Raw genomic sequence first — 11,881 nt, 5'->3', positions numbered from 1 at the left:
TATAGACTAGAATAACCTCTATCACCACTAACATGTCTAACATAGACTAGAATAACCTCTAACACCACTAACATGTCTAATATAGACTAGAATAACCTCTAACACCACTAACATGTCTAATATAGACTAGAATAACCTCTAAATAACACCACTAACATGTCTAATATAGACTAGAATAACCTCTAAATATCACCACTAACATGTCTAATATAGACTAGAATAACCTCTATCACCACTAACATGTCTAATATAGACTAGAATAACCTCTATCACCACTAACATGTCTAATATAGACTAGAATAACCTCTATCACCACTAACATGTCTAATATAGACTAGAATAACCTCTATCACCACTAACATGTCTAATATAGACTAGAATAACCTCTAAATATCACCACTAACATGTCTAATATAGACTAGAATAACCTCTATCACCACTAACATGTCTAATATAGACTAGAATAACCTCTATCACCACTAACATGTCTAATATAGACTAGAATAACCTCTATCACCACTAACATGTCTAATATAGACTAGAATAACCTCTATCACCACTAACATGTCTAATATAGACTAGAATAACCTCTAAATATCACCACTAACATGTCTAATATAGACTAGAATAATCTCTAAATATCACCACTAACATGTCTAATATAGACTAGAATAACCTCTAACACCACTAACATGTCTAATATAGACTAGAATAACCTCTAAATATCACCACTAACATGTCTAATATAGACTAGAATAACCTCTAAATATCACCACTAACATGTCTAATATAGACTAGAATAACCTCTAACACCACTAACATGTCTAATATAGACTAGAATAACCTCTATCACCACTAACATGTCTAATATAGACTAGAATAACCTCTAAATAACACCACTAACATGTCTAATATAGACTAGAATAACCTCTATCACCACTAACATGTCTAACATAGACTAGAATAACCTCTAACACCACTAACATGTCTAACATAGACTAGAATAATCTACAAATAACACCGGAACTAAAAATGTGAAATCTGAACTAACTGAACAACAGGAAATCAAAAATCCTTAGAAATAACTTTATTTTTAAAAAATATATTTAAAACGCAATATATTCATTTACAAAAAAAGCCCTCTTCAATTAATGAAACAACAACCGAAGTATAACATTGGAAGAAAAAAAATGTCTATGTATCAAAGCAATGTTGTAATTACACTGAAATAAGGCTTTTATTTTGATTTAAGTGCAGATCAACTGAGTTGTTTTTTTATTTCCTGACTTTTTTTTAAACTAAAAGTAGTTTTTACCGGCTCAACGTGGTCCTTTAAAGAGGCATTATGGGGATTCAAACAACAAGAAAGAGGTCAAAGGTCAAATATATCATTCATGTAAATGTCCTAAAATGGATATCCTAATCCCAGATTCCCCTTTTTTTTATGTGTGGTGATGGAAATTAAAATATGAACAAATGTTTTGATGTAAATAGACAAAATGTAAAACCTTGTTGAAAACAAACTCTTCGTCTCCTAACATTGCAGACCTCATAACTTCACATTGTATTGAAAACAACAATCCTAGTCTTTCATTTGTAAAATATATATTTCATTAGAAAGATTTGGAACAGGGTGGTCTTCCTATACATATATTTGTGACCCAGTGCAAATAAAACAGTTTTTCATAATTTTTCATAATTCATAATTCAATAAAAATCTACACAAATAAAACAAACAACATGAAATTAGGAATACTGTAAAAAAAATGGCAATAACAAAAAAATGAACAGTTTTATCATTATACATGTTCTGCCTGTCTGGACAGGAAGTAGAGAGCTCAGTAGTCTGTACTGGTCTGTAGTAGTCTGTAGTAGTCTGTAGTGGTCTGTGGTGGTCTGTAGTGGTCTGTAGTGTCTGTGGTGGTCTGTAGTGTCTGTGGTGGTCTGTAGTGGTCTGTAGTGGTCTGTACTGGTCTGTGGTGGTCTGTAGTGGTCTGTGGTGGTCTGTAGTGGTCTGTACTGGTCTGTACTCGTCTGTAGTGGTCTGTAGTAGGCTGTAGTGGTCTGTACTGGTCTGTAGTGGTCTGTACTGGTCTGTGGTGGTCTGTGGTGGTCTGTGGTGGTCTGTAGTGGTCTGTAGTGGCCTGTACTGGTCTGTAGTGGTCTGTGGTGGTCTGTAGTGGTCTGTAGTGGTCTGTGGTGGTCTGTAGTGGTCTGTGGTGGTCTGTAGTGGTCTGTAGTGGTCTGTGGTGGTCTGTGGTGGTCTGTGGTGATCTGTAGTGGCCTGTAGTGGCCTTTACTGGTCTGTGGTGGTCTGTGGTGGTCTGTAGTGGTCTGTAGTGGTCTGTAGTGGTCTGTGGTGGTCTGTAGTGGTCTGTGGTGGTCTGTGGTGGTCTGTAGTGGTCTGTAGTGGTCTATAATGCATTGTAGTAATCCTACCCCGAAAGTCCTTAAAGGTCAACTGCAGACCTGGGGTCAAGCAATCCAATGCTTCCAAAAATGTATTTTTCTTTTTTTGAATACTTTTTTTTAGGTGTACTTGCTTTAATTTAGTGTTTGCACTTCTGTAGCCTATTCCGTAGTGCAAACTACATCAAGTCCCACTCCAGTATGACAGTATGTTTAACATACTGTATTTGACCAAAAAGTCTTGTAGGCTGCCCTAGACCATACTAGACTTGGGCACACAGCCAAAGACTACCAGCAGTCAGCAAGGTGTCTACCCAGTAATACAGGTACCGTAGTAGACAGCACTACTAGCATCAGCGAGAGCAGAGATGAGAGGACTACTCTGGCTCTCCTCATAGATCCTCCCTAGTGGTTTAGAGAGGGGTATGCTGGTATACCCATCCAGAGCTTTCGACACGGGGACACTACCGTACCCCTCCGTGGATTTAGAGACGGGAACGAGGTTACTCCCATACCCCTCCATACGAGTCCGGTTAGCACTGAGGTACTGGTCAAACTCACGGCGGTCCACTTCTGTCCAGAACTCAACTGACGTCAGGCCTACGTGGTTGGACCCAGCCTGGTCTACGGAGTCCAGGGCCTGGGGTTTAGGGTTGGAGGTGGGGGCCAGTGAGGAAGAGCAGGACTCGGGTGGGGGAGAGAGCTGCCCCAGGTGGGAGGCCTGGGGGGTGTCTGGTCCAGCGTTATTGTACAGGTAACTATAGTAACCAGAGAACACAGAGGAGACAGAGGAACTACTGATGGACTGGTGAGGGTTGACTGGCTCAGACAGGCTTATAGAGGAGCTCTGGGGGTTAGAGTAAGGACTGGGAGAGTTCGTAGGCTCTGGAGCCTGGCTGAGGCACTTCTCCTGGGGACGACGACAGAGCAGGGAGCCCCTATGGCTATGGTTAAGATGGGGATCATGACCCTGACCCTGACCGTGACCCTGACCCTGACCCTGACCCTGACCCTGACTATGACTATGACCCTGACTATGACCCTGACTATGACCCTGACCCTGACTCTGACCCTGACTATGACCCTGACCCTGACTATGACTATGACCCTGACTATGACCCTGACTATGACCCTGACCCTGACCCTGACTATGACTATGACCCTGACTATGACCCTGACCCTGACTATGACCCTGACCCTGACTATGACCCTGACCCTGACTATGACCCTGACCCTGACTATGACCCTGACTATGACCCTGACCCTGACCCTGACCCTGAATATGACCCTGACTATGACCCTGACCCTGACCCTGACCCTGACTTTGACCCTGACCCTGACCCTGACCCTGACTATGACCCTGACTATGACCTTGACCCTGACCCTGACCCTGACCCTGACCCTGACCCTGATCCTGACCCTGACTCTGACCCTGACCCTGACCCTGACCCTGACTATGGCCCTGACTATGACCTTGACTGTGGCTGTGAGGATGGCTATGGGCGTTATGGTGGTGGCTGTTATAGTGGGGGTGATGGTGGTAGTTACTCCAGGTGCCATGTAGCTCCACGTCCTCTTGCATGTGAGGGGGAAAGAACACTCCTCCGTCTCCACCCCCGTCCTCCATCAAATCCAGAGGGGACATCTCCGGTGTGGGCAGGCCGTAGCTCAGTGTGTCCCCAGTGTGGAGGTCCCTGAAGTGGCCTAGCGGAGGCAGAAGGTGGTGGTGTGGATGAAGATGTCCATAACCATTCAGAGGGTGTCCGTAGCCCTCCCCAACCCCAGGAACCCCTGACCCTCCCTGGGCTAGGCTGTTGAGCAGGAACCCCGGTTCCACCCGTTTGAGCTTTTTGGCCTGTTTCTTGCGACGGGGGCGGTACTTGTAGTTGGGATGGTCCGTCAGGTGTTGGAGGCGGAGTCTCTCGGCCTCCTCAACGAAGGGACGCTTGTCCAGAGTAGTCAGGGCCTTCCACGACTGGCCTAAAGATAATAATAATATATATATATATATACATTGTTGTCAACGATACCATTATTAGCAGCGGTAGCACAATCAGCACCATAATCATAATCATTATCAACATTACCAACATTATCAACATGATTAGCGTCATACATTTAGCTAATATCAGTTGTGTACATCCAACTATAAACTGGGTGGTTCGAGCCCTGAATGCTGGTTGGCTGACAGCCGTGTTATATCAGACTGTATACCACGGGTATGACAAAACATGTATTTTTTACTGCTCTAATTACGTTGGTAACCAGTTTATAACAGCAATAAGGCACCTCGGGGGTTTGTGGTATATTGGCCAATATACCACGGCTAAGAGCTGTATTCAGTCACTCCGCGTTGCATCGTACATAAGAACAGCCCTTAGCCGTGGTATATTGGCCATATACCACAAACCCCCTCGTGTATTAATTGCATCGAAAAAATAATCTGTGCAGCTCTAAACATATTCTGGATAGAGTTTATATTTTTATTTTATATTGTAGATACTATGTGATGCTGTGGCAAAATAAAAGCCAAACTAAACTTTAAAAAATCGACTTCTTTACTCTCAGGAAAAACGATGCGTATTAGGCAGTACTGCCTCCACATATTGAGCAATAACACCATTTTATATGTGGTTTTGGCTCGAACATGATAACGTGATGTAGTACCAACAGTAACTAAAGTCCAACAATTAGAGTTGATTTAACGGATTCATTGTGGTTCGTGACGTTCACAACCTCATAAACCGTCCTAAAGAACCCCAACAGATAAACAGGCTTTAATATTTCACACAGTCATGAGTCTAAAAAAACATCCTGAATACTGTGTGTGTGTGTGTGTGTGTGTGTGTGTGTGTGTGTGTGTGTGTGTGTGTGTGTGTGTGTGTGTGTGTGTGTGTGTGTGTGTGTGTGTGTGTGTGTGTCATATCTTACCCAGCATCTTGCTGAGGACAGCATTGTGGAGGTCTGGGTTCTGAACGGCCAGGCGCTTCCTCTCGTCTTTAGCCCAAACCATGAAGGCGTTCATTGGCCGACGGATCCTCGACTCACCCCCTGCTTTCCCCTCAACGCTGCCCAGGGAAGGTGCTTCTGGGTGGGTCGAGTCAGGGCTTCCTACCCCTGTCCCTGGTTCAGCTCCGGCCCCTATCTTGGCCTCTGTGCGTCCCCCAGCAGAGCCACGATCTCCAGATCCTCCATAAAGGGGGGTCTGGTCGAAGGGTCCTAGCCCACGATCAGAGCCTGGGCTGGGGGAAGAAACCCATGGATGCCCCCCGGCTTCGTCCCGGCCTGGTAGAGAACTGGCCTCACGACAGTAACTAGACTCAGATATATTCATTCCAGCTTAAACAAACTCCTGTTTAGTTGTTGTTGTAGTAGTTGTTGTGTCAACTTCTGTCTGTGTTCTTTTGTGTTTCTCAACAACGAGGAAAAGGCTAAAGGTTTTTAAAAAGTAACAGTGTTCAGAGAAACTGAAAGAGACGGAGGTAAGAGAAGCAGAAAGCCCAAAGCAAAGCATTGACCTCTGAAGAGTGTGGGACGGTTCAGTAGAAACCAAGAGTGTCCTAAAGGTTCCAACGACTCTTTCTCTCTCTCTCTCTCTCTCGCTTTCTCTCTCTTTCTCTCTCTTTCTCTCTTGGTTTTCCAGAACCTCTGGTAAAAGAGCGTGGTGTGTGTGTTTCTCCTCTGTTATCCTCCAGGGCTGGACAATTTGAAAGTTGTGGTGAGGCTTGATAAACCCGTGGTGTAAATATATACCCAGCCTAAACCAATCAGACGCCAGGGAGACTAGCAGGGCGAGCGGGAGGGGTCGGCAGTGGGAGAGTTCCCCCTCTTTTCCTCCTCCCTCCCTCCCTCCCTCCCTCCCTCCCTCCCTCCCTCCCTGCCCCCACCCCCACCTCCCACTCCCTCCTGTCCTATCCGCTCGGCGCTCACATAGAGAGATGTAATCTGAGAGGGCCATTGTTTCTGCTCACTCACTCACACACACACACACACGCACGCACACACGCACACACACACACACACACACCCACACCCACACCCACACCCACACCCACACCCACACGCACACGCACACGCACACACACGCAAACACACACACACACACACACACACACACACACACACACACACACACACACACACACACACACACACACACACACACACACACAGCTTCCCCAGCCACAGCTTCCCCAGTGTCTCTGTCTCTCCCTACCTTCCTCTGCCTCCCGCCTCCTTCCCCCAGAGTCCCTATCCAACCCCCCTCTCCCCCGCCCTCCCTCCCCTCTCCTCCCATCATCTGAGGCTATGGCTGTGGTGAAAGGAGACCACACTCAAAGCCTTGCTCGTTAGCGGTGCAGCTCCCTCTCTCTCTCTCCCTCTCTCTCTCTTTCTTTCTCTCTCTCTCTCTCAGAAAACGGAGAAGAGAGCTGCACAGAGAAATATGCTCAAACACACAAGATCGGACACTAGCACTCAATAGTAGTCACAACCATGAGGCAACACTCAAATCCCTCAACATGGTCTCATTAGAAAACGTCAAAACTGTGACGTGTAACCCATTGATGCCGAATTTGACATATATCGCCAACCAATAAAAAAAGCACTGTTGACCAGGACCCATAGAACAAAAACATTAGAACAAGAGAACACAACTGTCCTCTGATGTTATCGAAAATAATTCAGCAACAAACAAGTCATGTGATTACTGTTCAACCATTACAGAACATTTATTGTGAAAGAGAGGGAAAGGGATAATCCATATTGTGTGGGGGGTTAATGGATGTTTTCCTCCTTGGTCCTTTAACCCAGGAAGTAAAGATCAATCCTAACAGAGGACACTTTAACATGTTACACACGGTAAGATGGGAACTCTTTCTCCGAGGACATGGCCGGATAAAACCATTTGTTTTTCGTAGAGCTCGGTGAGAGTGTGGTTGTCCTATGACTATTTTGCATACAACCTTACCACAGCTTTCTGGGAATGGTGCAGGGTAGTTACTAGGCTTTGGAACATCCTCAGCACATTTGAAGGAATTTCACAAAAAAAAAAAAAAAAAAATCTTTGTATTTCATTACTTTAACAGAAAGTTGACTAACAGGTCAAATGTTGTTACATTTCATTTACATTTTGGTAATGTTTTAGGAACGTTCTCCAACTGGTTTGACATTGGGAACGTTCTCCAACTGGTTTGACATTGGGAATGTTCTCCAACTGGTTTGACATTGGGAACGCTCTCCAACTGGTTTGACATTGGGAATGCTCTCCAACTGGTTTGACATTGGGAATGTTCTCCAACTGGTTTGACATTGGGAACGTTCTCCAACTGGTTTGACATTGGGAACGTTCTCCAACTGGTTTGACATTGGGAACGCTCTCCAACTGGTTTGACATTGGGAATGTTCTCCAACTGGTTTGACATTGGGAACGCTCTCCAACTGGTTTGACATTGGGAATGCTCTCCAACTGGTTTGACATTGGGAATGTTCTCCAACTGGTTTGACATTGGGAATGTTCTCCAACTGGTTTGACATTGGGAACGCTCTCCAACTGGTTTGACGTTGGGAATGTTCTCCAACTGGTTTGACATTGGGAATGTTCTCCAACTGGTTTGACATTGGGAACGCTCTCCAACTGGTTTGACGTTGGGAATGTTCTCCAACTGGTTTGACATTGGGAATGTTCTCCAACTGGTTTGACATTGGGAATGTTCTCCAACTGGTTTGACATTGGGAATGTTCTCCAACTGGTTTGACATTGGGAATGTTCTCCAACTGGTTTGACATTGGGAACGTTCTCCAACTGGTTTGACATTGGGAATGTTCTCCAACTGGTTTGACATTGGGAATGTTCTCCAACTGGTTTGACATTGGGAATGTTCTCCAACTGGTTTGACATTGGGAATGTTCTCCAACTGGTTTGACATTGGGAATGTTCTCCAACTGGTTTGACATTGGGAACGTTCTCCAACTGGTTTGACATTGGGAACGTTCTCCAACTGGTTTGACATTGGGAACGTTCTCCAACTGGTTTGACATTGGGAACGTTCTCCAACTGGTTTGACATTGGGAACGTTCTCCAACTGGTTTGACATTGGGAACGTTCTCCAACTGGTTTGACATTGGGAGCGTTCTCCAACTGGTTTGACATTGGGAATGTTCTCCAACTGGTTTGACATTGGGAATGTTCTCCAACTGGTTTGACATTGGGAATGTTCTCCAACTGGTTTGACATTGGGAACGTTCTCCAACTGGTTTGACATTGGGAACGTTCTCCAACTGGTTTGACATTGGGAACGTTCTCCAACTGGTTTGACATTGGGAACGTTCTCCAACTGGTTTGACATTGGGAACGTTCTCCAACTGGTTTGACATTGGGAGCGTTCTCCAACTGGTTTGACATTGGGAACGTTCTCCAACTGGTTTGACATTGGGAACGTTCTCCAACTGGTTTGACATTGGGAACGTTCTCCAACTGGTTTGACATTGGGAACGTTCTCCAACTGGTTTGACATTGGGAACGTTCTCCAACTGGTTTGACATTGGGAATGTTCTCCAACTGGTTTGACATTGGGAATGTTCTCCAACTGGTTTGACATTGGGAACGTTCTCCAACTGGTTTGACATTGGGAACGTTCTCCAACTGGTTTGACATTGGGAACGTTCTCCAACTGGTTTGACATTGGGAACGTTCTCCAACTGGTTTGACATTGGGAACGTTCTCCAACTGGTTTGACATTGGGAACGTTCTCCAACTGGTTTGACATTGGGAACGTTCTCCAACTGGTTTGACATTGGGAACGTTCTCCAACTGGTTTGACATTGGGAACGTTCTCCAACTGGTTTGACATTGGGAACGTTCTCCAACTGGTTTGACATTGGGAATGTTCTCAAATAGTTCAGAGAACGTTAAGAAACAATGTTCTTCTGTGGAAATTTCACTACTTCAGCACAACGTTTCCAACAGGTTTCTTCACGGTTCTATTTAAAGTAGTATTCCTCAATGGTTCCGAGAACGTTAAGAAAACTTTCCATGAAAAAAAACACCCAAAAAAATGTTTGTAACGTACAGTGAACAGCCTAAGAATGTTATGTTATTTAAAAACATATTAATATACAATTTTATCTTAAAACCTGTTTGGGCTGCAAGCCCGAAATCGGAACGACAATGACAACAGCTGCAGGGCGCGAAATTCAAAATCTATTTTTTAAAAATATTTAACTTTTACACATTAACAAGTCCAATACAGCATTTGAAAGATAAACATCTTGTCAATCCAGCCAACATGTCCGATTTTTTAAATGTTTTACAGAGAAAACACCACATATATTTATGTTAGCTCACCACCAAATACAAAAGTGGACAGACACGTATGGATATGATTATAAAGTATGAATTATGATTCAAGTAGCATGCACAAGCCAACCGAAATAAACTAAAAAACCAACCTAAAGAGCCCAGAAAAAACTACCTCAGATGACAGTCATATAACATGTTACACAATAAATCTATGTTTTGTTCATAAAAAGTGCATATTTTAGCTATAAATCAGTTTTACATTGATGCTACCAAAAATGCTAACACATAGCTAGAGTCTGAATCCAGACGGGAGTAGCCAGAGAAAATACATACACCAACGTCGGCTACTAATTACACCTCATAAAACATTAAAAAAAACATATGGTGGATAGCTAATGAAAGACAGATATCGTGTGAATAAAGCCAACATTTCCGATTTTTGAAGTGTTTTACAGCGAAAACACAATATATCGTTATATTAGCTAACAACATAAGCTAGCATAAGTCAGCACTAGCATTGGTCAAGCGCTAGCCTAGCACAGTTAGCCCAGTTAGCACAGCACAGCTTAACAGATATATGAAAAAGCATCCCAAATTGGGTCTTATCTTTGTTGATATTCCATCAGAATGTTGTAACGGGGTCCAATGTCCAGTAGAGTCTTTAGTTGGGTTCCAGAACGAATTATTTCCCTCTTTGGTTAGCAAGCACAATAGCATTGCGGCGCTACTCAGCGTTTCTTCAAAAAATTCTTCCGTCGTATCACATCTAAAGTCCAGAATAAATTGCAATAATATAATTAAAGTATATTGAAAAAACATACTTTAGGATGATTTTGTGACATGTATCAAATAATATCGTAGTCAGAGATCATATTCAACGTTATCTACCTTCTTCCAGAAGCCGAGACCAAATTCTGCTTCGCGCCCGGAATTTTTTTTTAACTGCGCAGGTCTCACAAGAAGGTGTGTTATTCAGTCCATGGACGAGATATTCGACTCCTTTCAATTCTCACTTCCGCATTACAGCCTGACGAAGGCGTGTGACGTGTTTCTATGGTCCCAAGTCAAATGGCCTTTTATAGAGAAGGTCTTAAAGAGACACATCGCATTTTGGAAATCTCAATTCGGCTGGGAAAATGGCTGTAAAAATATTTCTGTTCGACTTAGAGAAACAATTCAAACCTTTTTAGAAACTATAGACTGTTATCTATCCAACAGTAGTAAATATATGCATATTGGAAAATAAAAAGTTTCTTAGGAGGCCGTTTGAAAATGTGCACACATTTTCAAGTTTTTTCAATATTCAGCTTGCAGCCCAAACAGGTTAACAGCAGATAAGTTACAACATTCTAGTAACTATCTGTAGATATGATTTGGGATTATCCAAATCAAGTGAAACACAAATTGAACTATGTGAACCCTTCGGAATTACCTGGACTTCTGCATAATTTCATAGATATCATCCTAACCAACCTGCCATCCAAATACACCTCTGCTGTCTTCAACCAATCAGAGATCACTGCCTCATTGCTTGCGGTCAAATGAACACCCCTCATCACTGTCAAACGCTCCTTAAAACACTTCAGCGAGCAGGCCTTTCTAATCGACCTGGCCCGAATATCCTGGAAGGATATTGACCTCATTCCGTCAGTAGAAGATGCCTGGTCATTCTTTAAAAGTGCTTTCCTTACCATCTTAAATAAGCATAACCCATTCAAAAAATATATAGAACCAGGAACAGATATAGTCCTGGGTTCACTCCAGACCTGACTGCCTTTGACCAGCACAAAAACATCCTGTGGCGCACTGCATTAGCATTGAATATCCCCCGCGATATGCAACTTTCAGGGAAGTTAGGAACCAATATACACAGGCAGTTAGGAAAGCAAAGGCTAGCTTTATCAAACAGAAATTTGCATCCTGCAGCACAAACTCCAAAAAGTTTTGGGACACTGTAAAGTCCATGGAGAATAAGAGCACCTCCTCTCAGTTGCCCACTGCACTGAGGCTAGGAAACACTGTCACCACCGATAAATTCACAATAATTGAGAATTTCAATAAGCCTTTTTCTAACAGCTGGCCATGCTTTCCACCTGGCTACCCCTACCCCGGTCAACAGCCCTGCACCCCCCACAGCAACTTGCTCAAGCCTCCCCCCATTTCTCCTTCACC

At 43.6% G+C, this 11,881-nt stretch overlaps 1 protein-coding gene across 1 annotated transcript; it reads right to left on the bottom strand.

Annotated features, from left to right (window-relative positions):
• Positions 1–1,072: 1,072 nt before the first annotated feature.
• On the bottom strand, positions 1,073–6,112 carry LOC129829466 (transcription factor Sox-18A-like). Its single transcript, XM_055891166.1, has 2 exons — positions 5,341–6,112; positions 1,073–4,389 (listed from the first exon to the last, which is right to left on the bottom strand). The coding sequence occupies exons 1-2, from the start codon at positions 5,741–5,743 to the stop codon at positions 2,720–2,722; spliced, it is 2,073 nt and encodes a 690-aa protein (XP_055747141.1). The 5' UTR covers positions 5,744–6,112; the 3' UTR covers positions 1,073–2,719.
• Between the last annotated feature and the right edge of the window lie 5,769 nt (positions 6,113–11,881).

Source organism: Salvelinus fontinalis, chromosome 31 (assembly GCF_029448725.1).
Source record: "Salvelinus fontinalis isolate EN_2023a chromosome 31, ASM2944872v1, whole genome shotgun sequence".
NCBI lineage: Eukaryota > Metazoa > Chordata > Actinopteri > Salmoniformes > Salmonidae > Salvelinus > Salvelinus fontinalis.
This window is presented reverse-complemented; position numbering and strand designations above follow the sequence as displayed.